Raw genomic sequence first — 21,950 nt, forward strand, 5'->3', positions numbered from 1 at the left:
GTTGTTCTTAATGAAAAATTTATTATAGTTACTGATTTACGTATTCATGTTCCACAATTACTAATCTCACAAATTATTTATTATGTATATAATACAGTTTTTATGTTCTTAAATTGTTGAAGGATTATCAGCTAATGTTTTACAAGTGGAATTTCTCCATTGTTCTTGATGAAATTTGTTACTGATTTATGTATTCATGTTCTAGAGTTACTACTCCCACAAATTATTTATTTATGTATTTATTCTTTTTGTTTTAATTCCAGGGTGCAACACAGCTCCAGCATCTGGTAGTAGACCAACATACTACCTATGAACACAACAACAGTATTAGTGACTTCCAAGATTGTATGGCAGAAGTGTTGAGAGAAATTTTAAAAAATAAACTAGCAAAAATGGAAAATTCAGCATCATGATTGATGAAAGTACAGACATTTCAGTAAAGCAGAACCTTGTCAGCTACATCCGTGTACTAGAGATGGATCAGTTCGGTACAGTGACACCACAGACCTATTTCCTTGGAATCTATGAACTTTACAAAGCTAATGCTGAGAACATTTTTACAAAAGTCATTAGTATGTTATCAGAGAAGGGTATTGAAGTAAAAAATTTATGTAGTGTCAGCTCTGATGGTGCTGCTATGATGGTTGGGTCAAAGTCTGGGGTAGTTACTAGACTAAAGCAATTTGTACCAGGTGTCCTAGCCACACACTGTATCGCACACAGACTAGCTTTGAGTTGTGCCACAGGAGCTGACAGCATACCATATCTTGTCAAGTACCAGAATATTATGAATTCCATCTTTAGGTTTTTTAAGTACTCGCCAAAAAATATGGCAACTTTGACTGCAGTGCAGAACATTATCAATACAGAAGAAAAGAGGTTTAAAGAGATCTTTCACACCAGGTGGTTAAGTTTTGAAGGTGCAGTAGATGCACTGCTTTCCAACTACTCCAGCCTTGTGTCTGTATTTATGGAAGAGACCTCTGGTAAAGCTCTTAGCTTGTATAAACCCATCACTTCATTCAAATTTCTGTATGTGTCACATTACTTGGCTGATTGTTTGAAGCCATTAGCCATTTTGTCAAAAACATTTCAGAGGAAAGATTTTAATTTCTCTGAAGTTCACCCACTGCTTGCTTCAACTATTGAGTGTCTGGAGGAAATGAAACAAAACAAATCTGGTGAAATGCTGTTAAAATTTCTGAACGAGGTGCTAGCTGAGCCTCAGTTAGATTCAGATGGACTGTACACTTTTCAGTTTGGTGGGCATACCATAAGAGACTGCAGTTCAAAGGTCTGAGGCAGAAAACATATGTGATAAGTTCACAGAAAATATGATAAGAAGTCTGAATGACAGGTTTTCAGATAATGATGATGCAGCTATTTTGACTTCCCTTACAAATTTCTTCAACCCAGTGCTCAAAGACAGACATTTCAGCAGACATTGACACAATCAATGATTATTTGTCAACCTTTGTCCACGAGGGAACAAAACAAGAATTGAAATCATTTTCAAAATTTGCTAGATCTACGTTTGAAAGTGGAAGCAAGTCTGTAACAGACATTAAAAGTTTCTGCAATTTTGCAGTAAAATACAGAGAGTCCTTTCCTGCGAGTGCAGAACTGGCAGAGAGACTGCTGGTAGCTCCAGTTTCAACAGCTGATTGTGAGAGAGGTTTTAGTAAGCAGAATTTGATAAAAACGTGTCTGAGGAATTCAATGAGTACTAGAAACCTGGAAAATATCATGTGTCTGTCAATATATGGTCCAAACACTGGAAATTTTGATTTTAAATGTGTCTTTAAGATCTGGAGTACAAAAACGAACAAACATACTCTAATGTAATCATTGAAACAAAGGCACCAGTTGTAACTGTAAATGAGTAGTAAGGCACAACAAAATGACATACTTCAAGGCATGTATATATTTTTTCATTTTGTCATGAATTTGTGTTCAGATTTTCAGCATGAATGTTACTGAAACTTGTCAAGTTTATTTTGGTAATGTTTGAGTGATGATATATATTTTATTAAGCAGGGCTCTCACTAGAGAGACTTGGGAGAAGTGATTTCCCAAAACAGACCAAACCTCACCCTTCATAAGCTCAAGGAAAAGTCATCTTATACAGATTATATTATAGAAGAAAAGAATGCTATTGACTGTAAACTTTTCCATAATTTTGTAAATTTATAGCAAAACTTCTCCCTGGTTTGCAAGTCCAGAGAGACCCCTGTTTAGCAGCATGTAATAACAGTTACTTTTAATTTAGTGACTCATCTTCCCATGTCATTATTGTAATGATTTGTGTGAAAAACATTGAACTTTGTAACTGTGAAACTGTTGTTTTATGATAAATTTGATAAATGATAAATTCATTGAAATAAAATGTATGATAAAAACTTAGTTGTCATTTATTCTTTGACTGTCTTATCGTATGTGACTGGCTGGAGGGTTGGATACGGATCAAACCTATCTGGCTAAAATTGGCTACCAAAAAAATCATTTGGCTAATAGCCTGGCTACAGAAAAATTTAGTCCAGGTTAAGCCCTGAAGGTCCATTCCTCTGGTGGTTTCAGAATTGGAAGACTGTCGTCATGTGGCACAGATCTCATTGCTGAAGGCAGATTAGGGTATTCAATTGACTTCTTGTTTTTGGCAGAGACACATTAGTCAAACAGAAATAACAGTATCACATGGTCTTTCTGTTCTCGCCGTATCATCGGGACAGCAAACGGCATTGTCTTTCGAGTGCCTCTGAGCCAAGCTCTAGGACAGACAGCACATGTCGCATAACAAATTGAAGTACCCATTCCTGATCTTGATCACCAATTTTACAGTCGAAGTACAGATGATATGCTTTCTTCACAAGAGCAGTCATTGAGCATCTCTGATGAACCTGCCACAAATATAGCAGAATGTGTCGTGACTGTTACGACATTGACGAGACATATTGACCAACACCAATCGTCCTGTAAAACGTCTATAACATCTAAATTACTTATTACAGTGCTACCGAGGCAATGCTATATTCTGAAACAATGCGTACTAGGTCTATATTAATCCAATGAGCAGCATCTGTGTATGCAAGCCACATTTATAGCCTGTTGAGACAGTGTCAAGCTGGCTCAGGCATGCCCGGGCTGCATACTTCCACAGAACAGCTTCCAACCTGGCCTTATTTGATGCCTGGACATGCCCAGACTGCACAAAACATTGTTCATAGGTCTCTTACAGAAACGAAAATTTTTTAATACAAATATAATAAAAAAAACATGACAAAACTGAAAATTTCAATGAAACGGTACGTGACAGGCAAATTTGGATGTGATTTTCGTGATCAGCAGCCAAAAATCTATAAGGAACACCCAACAGTGTTCAAGAAGCAAAAACTTTGTTGTGCAGTGTAATTACATGATAACTAGTTTTATGAGTTGAAGTTCAGTAATGGCAGGAGTCAACATGGTAAAGTTTAAAGTCAAAGATAGATAATTATAGCTAAACATAGAAGAGAAGTTGCAGTAGATGAAATATTTGTTGATTTTAAGTGATTTTGTTGATTGGAAATAATATTAGGTACCATTACATAATACTCCATTAAAGAAATAGTTGAAAGATGTTTTGATGTTAGTGTCTTCGTTATACATTATGAGTTGGTGTAATTATTTTTTGACAGTTAGTCTGTGCATTACAGATATTGATACAGTTCTATGTTCACTTGACAATGAAATTGGAAATATTTGCTTGTTTCAAAAATATGTATACTCAACTGAAAGAGCTTTATAAGAACTTCTTAAAGGTAAATTTTACAGAAAAAAGTAAACTTTGCAGTCAAAAGAACTACTTGTACTAATTAATTTTGCAGGTTCACATTTTTTATAAAAAATGTGCTAATAAATGAAAGATAGAACTTGGTGCAGAAATAGCCCTTTCCGAGAGGCAATCCAAACGTTTTTACGTTTGCCGCTGGAAAAAGTACATTTAGTACTTAATGTTGCCAAACAAACTGCCAGTGCGTTGAATGTAAATAAACATGGCCAGTGCATACGGAGAAACAGGCGGAGTCAGTTCTGACTTTGTGTTCTGAACAGTGTCGAGTAGCGCCATATCAATTCAAACCTACTCTGAATGAACCTAGAACAGTTACTTTTGACACAGATCTGACAAGTTCTAGTGATGAGAACAGTTCCACGAGCGAGAGTAGTGGAACTGTGAGTGATACTGATAGCGCCCAGGCCAGTTGTGAGTCAGTCATACCTCCCGTGGAAGAATGGTAAGCCTAAATCATGACAACAAATATGGCGTGTATTGTTTCACGTGCAATTTTAAGTATCTCGAAACCTGTCTGGTGTTTATAAATTATTGGTATCACAGACTGGGTTTTATTTGTTTATATTTAGCTGACTGTGGTAACTAATACTCGGCCCTTCCACAATCATTGTACCGGGTATTTATGGAGTTTATATTTGATTGTTTACAAGTCTACAATTTTCTTTTTTTTAAATACATAACATGTACTTGATTACAAGACAGTCTTATTTCAATTTATCTTGAAATGTTAAATTTGAAAAACTGAATTCTTCAAACTTTTCTATATTTAAAAATGATACAAAAACATCTACAGAATGATTTACCAGCTTTTAAACTTGGAATATACCCTATTTGGGATAAATTTGTCCACTGTCTAGACTAGGAAATCAAGGTTTCACAGATTTTCAGGTGCCACAAATGCAAAATGCTCATGAATGTGAAATGTGTATGTCTAGTTACATTCTTCAAAAACATATACTTTTTAAATTATACTAGTTATTGTTTATCACTTTATACTGCACACACACCTTTAAGTTTGTTCTTTTTGTGGTGGCAAGGGATGGCTTCAGAGGAGTGGTACCTGTACGCTGCAGGCCGAGATCAGTCCTCAGCTCTACGTGAGGAATGATGGTGAGGACGATCCTGCTACTGCCGATGGTTTTTTCAATCTCAACCTGCCTGGCCTGAAACCCATGGAATCCAAAACAATGGGATCTGACACAAATCACGAGTGTTCAAAGTGATCTTGACAAAGCTTTGCATGGTGTGAAGGAGTCCAGTTCTTCCTATTGACCATCAGCACCCACTGTCGCCACCTTGCCATTTCCTTCTCCTTCCACGGAAACTAAAAGAAGCTTTTGCCCGATGCCAAACCGTTTTTAAAACCATAAGCAACGCAGTAAGCCATGTTATCATAAAACAAACATAAAGTAGTAATATTAAGACAAAAAATAGTCTCACAAAGTATGTAATCCGAAAAAAGCACTGATAGATTTACATAAAACACCAGCATCGAAAGGAACACAATGGCAGGCGCAAAACGAAGCGTGTTTGGTAACTATTATGTCATAGTTGTAAAACGTCATGGAAACAGCCAAATGACCGAGAGGAACTTGAGTTCAAGGACCTGCTTATTTTGTTTCATTTTTTACTCACAAACTAAAGTGTTTAAAAATATGGCAACCACACAGGAATTAAACCTAACCAAAGTACAGTTTCTAAGGCAATTATTAAATTTGTTGAAAATTCACCTTTAAATTATTTTAAAATGATCATTATTTCTCCGAATTTTAAAAATAAACATTAACACTGTTAGTAATCTAGGAAGGATTGTATTGATATTTCATCTATTATTACTTGACTGTGTTATTTAAAAAAAAAAAAGCTTGCACCATTACTCTTCTGTTTAACATTTTACTGACAGTTCAGCCATTATTACTTGGCTGAATGGTAAAAATAAAATAAATGTACAAAACATTTTATTTATCATCCAGTGACAGTGTATTGACAGTTCAATAGTATTTAGCTTTCTTTATATCATTAGTTCCTATAATAACAGAGTCAATTTGAAAGCAAGTTTTGTTAGAAGAAGGTAAAGTTAAGCTGAAACAATATTTCAGGTTGTAATTGTCTTACTAATGACTTTCTTGGAGAATAGTTAAATGAAGTTTATAAATTTAGAAAATTGACACTGTATGAATACTTTTTTCTGTTCTTGTAACATAAGGAGCCAATTTTACTGGGTAATTTTTAACATTGTAATTATGACTTATAATTATCACAACCAGCTGAGAGAATATTGTGGTAAAGAATATATGTTTTATTATATGACCAGAAACTTTAATATATAGTTTTACTTGTACAAATACAGGGGAATGGCTGTTGTTCTGTTGTGTTAATATTTAATTTGTTATGTGATAGGTTGATTTTGTCATCAAGGAGGCTACCAATATGGAAAACTTGGCTGTGCTGTATGAGGGATGGACACCCTGGGTGTGAAATTAATAAGTAGACACCCCCTGTGTGGGAAGAAGCCTTCATCAACATCTCCAAACAGCTGGGTTGTGTGATGTCACACTTAATCCCAGCCATCCTTGTTCCCACCACTAGAGGACGTTTTACCATGGCCACCACATATTGTTCACCACCAGATAGTACCACCATTGCCACAGCAGCTAGTCCACCATGCCAGACCTTTCTTTTGTCAAGTGGGGGGGAGGGGAGAGAAAGGGATTGGAATATTAGCTGCTTTTGAAATCTGAGTGGTTGAACCAACGTCCGGGTGGTGGGACCTCCTCAACAAATGGCTTTAGTAGAGTGAAGAACCATCAGCCACCTCAGATAGGTGATAAACACAAACATAGAACTTGAATGAAGAGTGCACAAAACACAAACTTAGTCAATCAAACAAATAAAACTTGAAATGCCCTAGTGTTTAATTCCATTTTGGCTGATGTCTTGCATTTCTCTTTATTTACAGCTGTCTGTTATCCGTATTTTAGCTTTAATATATTTGTGTTTGTATCTTTATTTGAAAACCTAATGGTATTACTGTTCACCATTGGCAGTGAAATTTGGCTTGTGCTGAAAAATACTTAAAATTCCAAAACTAAAACTTGGCAACCTTTATTTCATTTTTACTGGTTATTTGGTTCTACTGTAATGAAAGTAGATTATCTTTGTTATGGTTGCAATATGAGTAGTAGGATAATATTAATGCTCTTAGTAGTGTATTGAGCACGAGATAATTTTCTTTTAGAAAACAGTTGAAAAATGTGTTGTTGCTAGTAACTAGTTCAAATGCTTCATTATCTTGTTAAACTGTTGGATATTAGTCCAAAGAAAAAGGTTTGTTTGTAGCATCTCTATAATATTGAAGTCAAGACTTGCAGAAATATTCCTTCACTGTTCACTAATGATGTGGTATTACAAGTTTGTTTCATATTAAGCTGTAATGTAAAAGTGAAGACTGTGATGTATCTCTTCTGCAACATGCAGCAGAAGTACTGCTTGCAACACAGGAAATGTTTCCTAGCTCAGTTTCATACAACTTTTTTCGATGTGGAAAGATACAAGTACAAGATTGTACTGTGGTTTGCTCCTCAGGCCATTTTTTTTTAACTGGATGTAGTAATCTTCACAGTAAGGAGGGAGGGAGAGAGAGAAAAATACTAGTATCTTTATATTCAGGTGTGTTTACTGCTGTATTTATCATAAGCACATTATCTGACTGCATTTGTGATGTTCAAAGTGGTCACAATTAACACAATCTTCTATAACTAATACTACCTGATTCTATTCTATTGCACTTATGTGAAAAAAGACACTCAAGTGTGATTTTTCGATTTTTTCAGCTTCGTGGTTTTTCTTTGTTTTTTTTATTGCTTTTGTCTTTAATCCATATTACATTTGCAGCCAACATATAATTTTTTTCAGTACCTTGTATCCTTTGGCTAGTGTAATGTTTGTGCCTCTAACGAAGAATATTGAGTCATAAAGAAAAGTATTGGAAGTCTAGAAAGTTTTCTGTTATCTTCCTGTCATTTCTATGTCATATATTAATACACTTTTTCTAAGATTCTGCTGTGCATAAATAATACATTTGTTACAAACTTGGACTTGTTATAATTAATGCTTAATCTTTTTTCTGCTGAAATGTTACAAATTACAGGATTAATTCATAATTAAAGTTGCAGTTATTAAAAGAGTTAAGAATGTTGGGAGGATATGCTTCTTTTGAAGCATGAAATTTTTGCATTAGTGATTCTTAAGGTTTCAGTACTGCAAGTAGCAATAGTATTTATTTTGACAGTTATGCTTCGAAAGATTTGGTTGTGGCATAAGAGCTAATATCTAACTTATCTCTAGTGTATTTCTGTCTACAGTGGTTTCTTTTAGAGGTGGTAGTAGTAACATTTACAACATGCTTTCTTGGTGTTTACACTATGTTTGAAACAGTGAAATTATTTTTATCAGTTACCTCTAAGTGACTTTGGTGTTTACACTATGTTTGAAACAGTGAAATTATTTTTATCAGTTACCTCTAATTGACTTTGAGAGGAGAGTACAAGATTATAAAACTAGTTATGATTTTACTTTTTTTAAATAAACTTTGTAAATTGTGTATTTTTTGATTCTGCCTATTTTCAGAAAATATTTTAGTAAAGTATTTTACTTGTTACAAGCTTTTGTTTGTGTCTAATTAGTGCCTAGAGTAAGGATGGGATGTCAGTAAGTTTAAAAGAATGTTCAAGTGAAGGAAGATATAAGCCAGTGTTCTAAAACAAAGTTTAGCTGACTTGTGGTAATTCTGTTGTATGTAGAATGCTTTATAAATTCAGTATTGTGACTGGTTGTGGAGTAAAATACTGTGCAAGTAAATTAGAATAATTTTGTTTCAGTTTAATTAGCTGCTTTGAACTATCTTTTGGTGAATCTTATAGAAATAACTTGTGTATTTTTAGGATTGTAATTAATTAACAAGCATGCGTGTGTGTAATTTGTAGAATCAAATAAATCATTGTTCACTAAAGCGTAATGCCCATTCATTGAAAAAATATAAAGCAATTTCCTGTTCAGTTTCAGTTATATTTCTTTTAACAAATGACACGAGGTGACAATTTCCCACAGTGCTTAAGGGTTAATATTCACATTAGTTTAAATACCAGTAGTTTTAAACTTTATTCTTGCACAGAATGTGATTACAAAAGCAAAATGTTGGTGTTTGCATTCATTATTTTAAAATTATCACATTTTCTTCACATGTATGCTACTCTAAGTCATTTATATTCTCATTATTGAAGGATAGTTCCATCTCATTCCTATTATGTAACATTGGTGAATATTTTGATTAATTTTCTAATCAAACTATCTAATTTTTTTATTTAACCCCATTCAGAGATGTAGGGATGTTTCTTAGATACAGTCTTCATTTTTATCCATACTTAAGTAATAAATCCCTCTTACACAGTGCTTGGTTATTGCATACAAAAATTCATGTAAAGAGACATAGTTCGACAAATTAACAGATGTATGCTCATAGGTCCATTTATTTTCATGTAACAAAAAAGTAATTTATACACTCTGAAAGTGACATGAAAACAGCATTAACCAGATAGAAACTATTTAGGAGATTATATTAGTGGTGTATTATAAAGCAGAAAGACTGTGTGTATGTATGGCTGTGTTATTAGCTGCTATTTTTGAAGATTAGTTAACATAGGTAGTTATTTTAAAAGTCTGGTTAGGGTGCTTTATTTGCAATCTATTGTTCATGGGTATTAATCCCATTTCAGCCATGTAGGCATCATAATTTTATGGTCAATTCCATTATTTGATTATAGTAGGCCAGGAGTTTGCAGTGAGCACTGTTAACTAGCTCTCTTCCATTTATTCCAACGTTATTACATTATTTACTTGTACTCTTAGTGTTTGTTACATCACTTATAGGTCACTGCATGTTACATACATCACTGCATGGCCACACTGCCTCACTTCTTGTGCACCATATTTGAAACATTTGAGATAAAGTCAAGAAATCTGTTATTGCTTCCATTTGAGTATTCCTTTCCTTTCCTTTTGCTAACAACAACAACAAAAAGTCAGGATAGATGGTTGTAGACTTGCTGTGACCAAAACAGTATGTTGGGTGTGATATATAAAAGACAAATGATTTAAATTTCCCTAGATTATTACATTTTTCTTTCATGAAATTACTATTAGCAATATTAGTCACTGTATGTCCTTTAACCACCACATTTTGATATACCAACAATAACATTCATTATAAATAGTTATTACAAATAATTATTTATATAAAAAGGTTTTACAAACTTGCAAACAATGTTGAGGGTTCACGATGAGTGAATTACTTTAGAGATAATACAGGTACATTTCGTTAAACGTCGAGCTTTCCCATTATGAAAGTATGTAATATTTTCGTAAAATACTAATGTCCGGTATGAATCCGCTGAAGTTGAACAGTATGTTATGTTAAGAATTTATAAACGTCTCTGGTCAAATATCCGAAGTTCCCGATTTATAACCGTTGACCAAAGTTAGTTTTCGAGGTTTGTAGCATACCAACTACACTGCATGGGTTGCCAAACTAGCTTCAAGTAAGAGTCATATATGATACACTTCAGATATTTGAGAACTGCAAGACATGAACAAATATTACACACACGTTTTTATTGTTACGTGTACATAAATTTTGTATAAATATTAATTAACACATGTACCTAATATTTATTCTTGTATGTAGTTTTTACACTGTTAATTTGTATTTGTTCCAATAATCACAAAGTACACATATATACCAAATGTTTTCAAAATTCTAGCTGGATATTGTTTGAACTATATTGAGCGTACTTAATAGGTAATGAGCTGTGGAAACATCTAAGAGAAATATGCAAGTTTGCATTCCATTAACATTAAATGACACTGTCACTAATAAAAGGGGTAAAAACATATTTTAATGATATTTATTTATCTTAGTAAATATCTAGTCAAAACAAGGAGGAAAATATGTAAAACAAAATTAGGGATATTTTAATCAGATACCACCTCACAAAATTTTAGTGTTATAATATTTTTCTGACACAAACAGACTGATATAATTAGCTGACTATTTACTGCTAGTAGAGGTCTTGTGAGTTTCAATCCTGTTTGCAAGTGTCGAAATTCCGCTGAGATGCTGTCAAGGCTGTACGAATTATCTCTGCCAGGTGTTGCTATGTAAGGATTGCACGACGCTTCGACTTAGCAAGTTTCATTACAGAGTACAGTGATTCACAGCAATATGTTGTGCTGAAAATTGAGATGAGTCGCACACTGGTTTTCTTCAGTTCAGGATATTTTATTTCTGTAACTTGCTTCCAGAACTCAATTGTAGAATGGGATTTATGGATCATCTTTATATCCAGGTCCTACTGTAATTCTATTAGTTCCATTTCCTCAGCAGATGATTCTGCAACCGGAGGTTCGAGAACTGAACAACCATCATTGATCACATCAACCATGAATGAAAGGATTTACCAGAAAGTCCTCAAATCTGTTTAGGAAATTATCAAGCAGCCCTTGTAATTTATTTTTGTATTCTTCTAGTTTGTGGTCTTTTATTTCAATATCAAGTAATGTGTTTACTCTCCTTTTAAGATTGCAAAAGTAACAAGTTTCTTGACAATACGTCTCTTTGAAGAAGTCTTTATTTTATTTTGAAAGCTTTAAATTGTCTGAGTAAGATCAGAAACAATCTTATCCTTTTCCTGGAGTGTCAAGTTGAGAGTTTGTAGATAATTCATTATATCAGTAAGGAACATTAGATCTTGCATCCATTCATCATTTCCCAGCTGAGGATAGAATCTTTTCTTCAAGAAAAGTAATAATAGACTTCAACAAATTCACAAACCTATATAAGATATTACTGGGTTTATCTTCAAGCTCCAGTTGTTCAATAAAATTTTTGAACTGTTGGTTGGTCTTTCCATTTAAGCATATGAACAAATATCATGACATCTTCATATTTGAAGTATCTGGTTGTCATGTATTCACAATGAATAATGCAATGAACAGGGATAAACTCTAGAAAGCTGGGATCACTTTTCATAAATGCAATTAATCCTGCATGTTTTCCCATCGTTGCAGGTGCTCCATCTGTTGCAACACTGAAGAGTTTATCCAGTGGAATATCAGCATTTGTTAAGGCTCTGTCAAGCGTATTTTTAATGTCAATACCACGAGTTGTTTCTTTTAGTGCTACTAAGTCCAATATCTCTTATTTCACAGTTAATCAGAAGAAACATAATGAACAAATACCGCTAGTTGTGGGTTGTCTTGTATGTCTGTAGAATCGTCAAGGGCTAAACTGAATGCAAGGGAAATTTTTAAATCATTTTGCATTTTGCCTGCAACATCAGCACTGATCTGGAACACACTTCTCTCTGTAGTGTGACGTGAAGCTGGCGTTTGTGCTATTAGTTGCTGAAGTTTTGTGTTATTTGGATCTAACACTGCAACAACTTTAGGTATATTCTTTTTAACAAATTCATCATCAGAATATGAGCGTTTAGCACGAGCAGTATTCTATGATATAACAAAATTAGCTTCAATCATTGTATCAATTTCCTTACTGAACATTGCCAACAGTGTCTGCTGGCTATTTAATGATTTTTAATACAGTTAACTTGTTTTCCGTAATTCTGATTTATGTGGATAATCAGACGAAAAGATTCTGTGATTTGTTTCATAGTGGCGTTTCAAGTTACTGGCTTTGTAATAACTGAGTAATACATTGCAGATAAGACACAAAGATTTACCTCCTTTAACGATGAATGCAAAATCTTCCTCTCTCTGGCTTAAAATTTTTGTTTTCATCTTCATACTTTCGCTCATTACAATTTGACGCCATCTTTCTGCACAAAATTTTCACAAACACTTCTAACGTGAAAAGGAACAATAAGCTTCAACACATACAATGCAACCAAACTCTAGAGCACCCAGTATCTCACTAACACTCTACTAATTCATGCCTGCAACACAGCCGCACATTCAACAGTCACGCGACCACAAGCCACGCCCACTAAAACTAACATTGCCAGCACCGGCTTGTATGATTATTGATTCTCATCCTTGTTAATCCGAAATTTATTTAATTCCTGACTCAAATTTAGCATTAAAATTAGGATTTAAATTATTAAATATATTTACTCACCATGAACAGTAAACTTACATTTTAATCCAGTGGATTCTCAGTTTATACCAGGTAAGTAATTATAAAACTCGAACGTCTTTTATTTACCTTTTATATTAATTGTGATGAAAAAGGAGCTCAGTCAACATATTTCCGCGAGCCGCACATTATATGTCAAAAGCCGCGATTTGGTTACCCCTGAACTATCACAAACCAATAATATACTGTCTCTTGGCACGTCTTATCGGTCACATTTATAGACGTTAGAAGAAAGTTTCTAGAAATTTCAGCCTAGATAACAATACTGGCGATACACTAGTGTTTACAAACACACATTGTTGATTCTCACACTCGAAAATCTTCTACAACTTTAGTGAAGAGTGGAGTATATAGCAATGCAGGTTTAAAAGTATGAGTTGTATACATTTCTAAATATAAATTTAACTTAAACATCGATATTAGAATATATATCTAATAGTAAATCCGTTACGTAATAAATCAAAACTATTTAACATCGAATGCCATTGAAAACAAACCCTAATATTAAGAAAGAGATAAAAGTATTATACAAACAATGCTTTTAAATCACAAAAACAGACATTACCACAGTAACAGACCCCAAAACAAAATCCATATATGAAAACACCCCCAATAAATATTACTTTTATAAACAAGACACCCCAATAAATATTACTTTAATAAACATGACAATCGCAACCACGATTCATAAAGCTGTAAGTAATCGCAACAGACAATCAACATAACAAAAACCAGTGAAGCCCTGAAAGAACTATTAGTTTACTCTTCAGAATCAAACATGTGCCATACCAGAAACAGTATCAAATTATATGTAGGAGAAACTCGGAACATACCATTATATATGTGTGACCAACATAAAACTTCCCCACCAATGAATGATACATGTTAGTAAAGTACCATTCAAAAATACAAACGCACATCATACCATTATACTTAATGTTATTTCTTTGAGTTTGTATCGTATAGCTTGCAATGTGTTTTTAACAATACTAGTAAACATTCTATTTTTCTAGCTTTAATTTTTTTGTTTCTTAGCAGCAGCTGTTTGTCGTCTGTCTGCTTCTGTAAGTAATCATAAAACATATGAGTGATGTATGTCACGTGTTAATACATCTGTATAGTAGGATCGTAACTCTACTAGAGTGTAAGAACACTGAAACAATAACGTTCTGTAGGTTGGTAGAAACATATTAGGCACGCTCGAGAAATATAAAATTACAAGCAGTTTCATAAATTAACGAATATTCTAGTACCAAACAGTATAAGGTACTAACCTTGAAAAAGCCACAAAGGTGAGATGTCGGCTAAAATTATGTAGAATATAAAGATCATTTTTCTAACTTTATTATCAAGATTTGAGCAGGTGTCAATGAAAGTATTCTCTGTTTGATAAATTGACCTAGTTTTCTTAGTATATGAGAAATAATGAAATTGGACAAGTTTAACAAAATGAACACAATCATTATTATAAAACAAAACAAAACAAACGCATCCTTTCATACATAAAAAGATTGCCATTGCGATTAAACACAGTTTGTTCTTTCTTTTGCAAAATATACTTTAGTCAAATTAAACATGCAGATCTTAAAGTATGTCTCTACTTGATGAACTCTGGGTGGAAATTTGAAGAAAGAAAGGGGGGTTCATTTTAACAGGTAAACTTGGTTTCTTTGCCTAGCCAGCAGAATAATTCCATGGCCATAGTCCCCTCACAGCACAAGTCAGCAGTGGCATTTTGGTCAGTAATTATTTCAGCCCCAATGCTCTTCGTTTTTGCAATCCCCCCGGGCATAAATAAACATTATCTACTATATAGAACAATGCAGTTTCAAAGACTTTTATTTAGCATACAATCCTAACTGTGAATCGACAACATATCAGGGTCGTTCGTAAAGTGATGACAGATACCGAAGCAGCAAAATGAGATACTGAACGATCATTGTGGAGTTGATTACTTCTTAGCTGGATCATGAAAATATCCTAGATAAAATCCTGACATGGTATTTAGAGATTGATAAACAAATGTATTTTGCTTCCCATAAGTTGTAAACCAAGAGACATATTTTGTATGTTGCTTCAATACTTCACGGTGAAACTTGCTGATACATAGGTTTAAAATTCTTTGTATGTCAACCAAGGGCAGCTTGGTATTCTCAAATTTATTGGAATAAAATATTAGTTTTTTTACAAACATAAATATACTTAAAGGATTTAAAATGAATGTTTTTGTTGTTGTTATTTTTTTCTGATAATTTTAAAAGAGAGAGACTGGTACGTTAAAATAATATTACTATCGGCGATGATGACTGGGTGATACCGAACTTGCTCAATAAAATCTTACACTGAGTGAAAACACCTATTAAGCTACACTCAAATCAATTAAGATGATGCATCCTTCATACTTTTCTAACGTACGGTTAAATTCAATAATTAATACCTTCACATAACCAGTGAGTGGAAGTTGCTTTATACATATTACAAAGTCCTTAAAAAGCTTAATGTGTGAAAATTTATGAATTTTTACCCAGAAAATTTGAAGAATTTATCGTTTTCGTATAGATACTTTATATCCAATGCTACTAAAATATTTTTTTTTGAGTGAAACAAGCTTTCTCACAAAATGTTCGCTAATTATATCATCCTTGTTATTTCTGTACTATAGACCTACCATTTATCTACTGAATAGCAAAACGTGACTGCAGAGGCAACTGATGACTTTCTGACAGGTAAGGAAAATAATATAGGCCTTATAAAAGGACGCGACTTGAGTCACGTGAGTTTGTTTGTAGCGCCATGTTGAATAGAAATAACGCAATTCTCTCTTTGCGGGTTTTCTAAAGTATCAGGCGAAAATAATTCTACATCTCGTGCACAAATTAGTTTATTTCCTCCTTTAAATGTTTCTAAAAAGTTAATCCACTTTTAAACTGTGTGGGTTTAAGAAACAACTTGTAGACAAAAACTCTTTGTACTATGAAGATTATAGTTGAATCTTAAACACTATACAGTTCTCTTCCTGTTGGCAAATTTACACTTAGACTGATTCAATTGCTTTAGAATTCAGTTGACAAGCCAAATTATTCTTCTCTCTTTTTATTGTAATAGTATTAGTGTATAATTAATTCGCTTACGCCGTTGCATGAATTACTGCAGTTGTATACTGAACTTTCAATAATTGTCTGCAGGTTGGTTCAATTACTTCCGAACACCGTTTAACAACACAATTTATTCTACTTATGTTTCATACTATTAATCTCACTTTAACATATTAACCGATAGGCCATTTACTTCTACAACGGTTAACTGTACGTTTTCTAACTTTCTTATGACCGAATTTTTCTTTTATGTGACTGCTTTTGCTCTCTTTCTTTCTAGTCGCAGTTATTCATATGTGTAAGACTTAAGTCTTCTAAACATTTCGATAGTTCCGACATCAGTTAATTACAATCATAAAATTAATCATACTACCTATGCTAAATATTATTTTTATATCTGACAAAATGATGTAATTTTTTAGGCCGAAGAGTACGTTTACAATGAACGCTATACATGTCTAACAACTGTACTGGGACTGATGTACAATCAATCCGCTTGTACAAAGTATCGCGTTACTTGTATATTGGAATCATGAGATAGCCCGATGTGGCTTTGCTATACGAAAACATACACCCACATATATGTATATATTTTTCTCAAATAATTCGACGCTTCTTGGAAAGTCGTATACTTATAGTCTACCTGTGTAACAGATATTTCTAGAATTAGCTTCAATGACAACATCGACGGCTTTCTAGCGAATAAAAAATTACAACATTAGAAATATTGCTCACAACAATAGCATAATTACGCCGGTGATGACCTCTCAAAAAGGTATAGCATCAGAAAAAATATAATAAATTCCCTATTTTAAACTATAAATAATTTCTTGAATAAAATATGTAAATGGTGCTACTTAAAGTGTGTGTTTTTCTTATAGCAAAGCCACATCGAGCTATCTGCTGAGCTTACCGAGGGGAATCGAACCCCTGATTCTAGCGTTGTAAATCCGTAGACTTACCGCTGTGCTAGAGGGGGGGCGTGCAACTTAAGAAAGTTTTCTTTTGATGAGAATATGTGACCCACATTTGCTTCCTGGAGAAGTTAATAATTTCTGATCATAGCAAGCAATCTAGCTATGTAGATTATTAAATATACTTGTTTTGGTGTTCGTACTTAAAAAAGTTAGAATACTATATTTCATCAGTTATGTATCTTCATTTTTTGTTTGATTTTAAATTTTGCGAAAAGCTACACGAGGGCTATCTGCGCTAGCTGTCCTTAATTTAGCAGTGTAACACTAGAGGGAAAGCAGCTAGTATCACCACCAACCGCCAACTCTTGGGCTACTCTTTTACCAACGAATAGTAGGATTATAACGTCCCCACGGCTGAAAGGGCGAGCATGTTTGATGCGACGGGGATTCGAACCCGCGACCCTCAGATTACGAGTTGAACGCCTTAACCCACCTGGCCATGCCGGGCCTGTGTACCTTCATTGGTAACGATATTTTCAAAGTTTAAGGAGTTAAAGGACGCGAGTGCTTAAACCTAACACCATATTCGATTTACTGAACCCATCAGCTTACACTTCGAGGACTTTAAAGGCCTATAAAGGAATAAATGTATATAAATACTTTATGACTGTTTTCTTTAAAGGAAACCCAGTGTATACAAATTTATATTCAAAGGGGAACGTACTTTATTTTCAAAACAAAAGTGCAACCAAGTCAATGTTCTTCTACCCGAGTTAATTTCTAAGCGGTTCAAAATTTATTTTCATATGCTACACATTTTTATTGTTCAAAACAGGATCCAGACAAGTCTGCTATCACACGCAACTCTGAAACTTTTCCCATAAAATAATTTCTAAATGTATGAGTCTCAAATTGGATGTATTCTGGGTACAATATCCTCTATAAAGAAAAGGGTTACGTATTATAATTAATTTCGGACGAGTCTCCAGTTTGTTATGTTAACGTAAAATACATATTAAAATTTCTAATAGTCGAAAATTTTAATTTAAATTTAGAAGTTAATTGAATGTCAATGTATATCAAATTTATGTAAATATTTTAGGAGACGTTTGCCCACAAGATTGATATATACAATTTTCTTAACACGAATATATTTTAATATACAAATAATAATACAATTTATAATAACAGTTATTATCAATAAAGAACATTTTACAAACTCACAAACAATATCCAGTCTCTAGTCTTCTATCAGGTCTGGAACTGAATGCTTCATGCTTCATGTCCAGGCCCATGTCGAGCGATGTAATTTTGAGTTGATTCGCGGGTACATTTAACTTGAAGAGAATGCTAGTTAGCTCTGTTCTTCTCACGCGATTTATAAGCTCACTTCTTACCGAGGAAACAAATCTATTGTCCTCGTAGAAATACTAACGTTCGCAGTTAACTCATTGAAGTTTGTAAAGTTCGAAATCTATAAACGTTCCTGGTCAAATTCTGTAGTAATAAGCGTTTTTCACAATTATAGCTTCCGATATAATATAGCTTATACTATACTGACTGTAGCGAACCAACAATATTCTGTAAATATCTCTTGGTGCATTAATTTATAAACATTTTTAGGAGACGTTGTCGAAAGTTCAGTTGGCAACAATACTGGCAGTCACTAATATTACATATTCACCTAGTACATTGTTGATTCTTACACTCGAGTACCTTCTACAAATTTAGAGAACAGGCTGGACTTGCGCAATACACATTTAACTGAAACAAACGTAGATATTAAAATAACTGTATAACAGTGAAACGCAACTAATAAAAGCTAAGTGAACAAGGAAATAATATAGAGAAACTCAAGTTTTATTTTGGTGCTCTTGTTATATGTAACACGATGTTTTATGAAATTGGCTATTTGTTATACTCTTTCAGTATAAAATTCTGAAACGTGTTACTAAACGTTATGTAACTATTAGTTTCCTTTTTAATTTACTCACTGATTACAACATCATTCTATTATACATTACAGCTTTATTCTTTCCTACTGTAAAAGTTTTGTAAATATCACACATGTACGTTACAAGTTGTGCAATTTGAATTTTACTGTCTACGTAAAAGTTTTATTTTGTCCTTTATTTGAAACACATGTCGCTTCCTGCCCCCCAGTGGCACGGCAGTATGTCTGCGGACTTACTAGAAACTGGGTTTCAGTATGCTTGATGGGCAAAGCACAGATAGCCAATTCTATAACTTGTCTTTAATTTCAAACAAACAAACAAAATGTATTACTTCCACTCGTATGCGCGGTCGGAAGAATCCAAATTCATAATACATCTATATTGTACTTTGTTGTATAACTAACTTCTGAATGAAATGAGTCTTGAGTACAGTAGACCCTATTAAAACAAGAATAAAAAAAATTGCTCTCTTGTCTTGTTAGAGTGCTTACGTTTCAGGCTTATACTGTACCTGACTAACATAATATTTGCAATGTAGCGCCATCTACCGAGGGACACAATGAACAAAAATTCATAAAGTTTTCACATTCAAGATTCAAACACTTAGACAAATATTAAATGTGCAACAACCATCTCTTATAACAGAATTCAACTTTATATAAAAAAACCCTCCTCACAACAAGGACATGACTTCCACTAGGGCTGGACGTGAGGGTTTGATTATATCTTTATTGATGTAGTTCATAATATAGCACTAAAAACGGAGTTGTTAAAAAACTTATATTTTTCAATGAAAAATTCCACTTTTAATGTATAAAAACATTACAGTTTACATTGGAACAGTCTGAAGAATTTTCCAATGTTGTGTTTCCCAGAAAAATTCTTTTACAAAATGTTCACTTTTTATTACTTTTTTTCAATGAAGTATTAATATTAGAATTAGTAATTACTAGCACAATTATTAACCTGCAGTTGGTAAATTGAAAAATAAATTTCATGTTTAATACAGATAAACTCTTAACCAGATACAATTCCTTCATATTTACATGTATACTGTTTATTACTTGAAACATTTCAGAAGAAATATGTCTGGAGATATATTATTACTTGGAATGAAAATTCAACTAATTTGTTCAGAAGAAACAAGTTTTAAATGCAGTAAATCTACTGTTTTGTTCAGTAGAAAGAAACTTAGAGACAAATCACTACTTGCAGTGGTAAGTTAACTATTTTGTTCATTACCAACGATATGAGAGATATATCACTTGCTATAATGTAAAATATTTTATTCAGTAGAAACGAGTGCAGAGAGAGATGACTACCTGTAGTGGTAAGTTAACAATCTTACCAGGAATGAACCTAGATACAGATCATTACTTTAAGTGGTAAGTCAACTATTTGGTTCAGTAGCAAACAAATCACGAGAGAGAGCATTAATTGCAGTGAAAAGTCAGTCATTTTGCTAATTACCAACAATGCTGGAGATAGATCATTACTTACTGTGGTAAGTCAATAGTTTTATTCAGAATGAATGAGCCTGGAGACAGATGACTATCTAAAGTAGTAAGAAAACTATTTTGTGCATTACCAACAAGATTGGAGATAGATCATTACTTGAAGTGGAAATTCAATTTTTTTGTTCAAAAGTAACAGTGGTAGAGATAGATAACTATCTGGAGCAATAGATCAACTATTTTGTTTAGAAATAACAGGTCTGGAGAGAGATCATTACCTGCAGTGTTAGGCCAACTATTCTTTTCTGAAGTAATGAAACTGGAAAAGGATAAATAACAAGTCTGGAAATAGATCTTCACTTCAAATAGAAATGCAACTATTTTGTTTAGAAGGAACAGTTTTGAGAATTATCATTAGTTCCAATGGAAAATCAACTATTTTGTTCAGAAGAAATAAGTCTGGGGAGAAATCACTTCCTCCTATAGTAGTCAACTGATTTGCTAAGACGGAATAATTTTAGACACAGGTTACTATTTGCAATGGCAAATCAAATACTTTCTTCAGTTGGAACGAATCCAAAGAAAGCTCAATACTGGCAGTGGTAAGTCAACTACTTATATCAGTAGGAACAAGACTGGACACAGATCACTACCTTCAGTGGAAAGTCAAGTATTTGGTTCAGAATGAAGAAATCTTGAAATAAATTACTACCTGCAGTGTTAAATGAAAAATCTTCTAGAGAACGAATATATTTGGAGACAAATCACTACTTGCATTGGAAAGTGAACTGTTTTCTTGTGTAAAAAGAAGTCATTAGACAGTTCACTACATGAAGTAGTAAGTGAAAATTTTTGTTCTGTATGAATCTGAGTCTGGAAAATATTGCTATCTGCTGTCGTATATGAAGTATTTTGTTCAGAATGGAAGAGTACAGGGAGAAATCACTATTTTCAGAGGTAAGTCAACTATTTTGTTCAGTAGCAACAACTCTGGAGAGAAATCACTTCTTGCGAAAGTAAGTCGACTGTTTTGCTAAGTTGGAAACAGACTGCTATTTCCTGTGATATGAGATATATTCTCTTCAGTGAAATGAATCCTGGGAAAGCTCAGTATTTGCAGTAGTAATAGAAGTATTTTGTTCAGAAGCAACAAGTCTGAGAGATTTTACTACCTACAGTGGTAAATCAACTGTTCTGTTCAAAAGTAATGACACTGAAGAAAGATCAGCAACTAGTCTGGGGATAGATCACCATTTGAAATGGAAATTTAACAACTTTGTTCAGAAGGAACTAGTCTTGAGAAAGATCATTATTCCAATGGTAAATCAACTATTTTGTTCAGTAGGAACAATGGTGAATATATATATATAATTACCTGCAGCAAAGAGTCAACTATTTTGTTCAAAAGGAACATATATGGATATAGTTCATTATCTGTAGATGTAAGTCAACTATTTTGTTGAGAAGAAACGAATGTGGAGAGAAATCAGTA

General features: G+C 33.4%; 2 protein-coding genes across 2 annotated transcripts in view; both read left to right on the forward strand.

Moving 5' to 3' along the window:
* LOC143234917 (serine/threonine-protein kinase SMG1-like) overlaps window positions 1–313 on the forward strand; it is a 23,453-nt gene extending 23,140 nt beyond the window's left edge. Inside the window, exon 14 of the mRNA XM_076472617.1 lies at window positions 264–313. Coding sequence (XP_076328732.1) covers window positions 264–313 — 50 coding nt within the window. The remainder of the gene's footprint in view (window positions 1–263) is intronic.
* Window positions 1–8,840, forward strand: part of LOC143235520 (E3 SUMO-protein ligase KIAA1586-like) — a 9,038-nt gene extending 198 nt beyond the window's left edge. The window contains exons 2-3 of the mRNA XM_076473747.1: window positions 264–5,207; window positions 6,230–8,840. Coding sequence (XP_076329862.1) covers window positions 410–1,300 — 891 coding nt within the window. The 5' untranslated portion in view covers window positions 264–409 and the 3' untranslated portion in view covers window positions 1,301–5,207; window positions 6,230–8,840. The remainder of the gene's footprint in view (window positions 1–263; window positions 5,208–6,229) is intronic.
* The last annotated feature ends 13,110 nt before the right edge of the window (window positions 8,841–21,950 follow it).

This window comes from Tachypleus tridentatus, chromosome 12 (genome assembly GCF_004210375.1).
Source record: "Tachypleus tridentatus isolate NWPU-2018 chromosome 12, ASM421037v1, whole genome shotgun sequence".
NCBI lineage: Eukaryota > Metazoa > Arthropoda > Merostomata > Xiphosura > Limulidae > Tachypleus > Tachypleus tridentatus.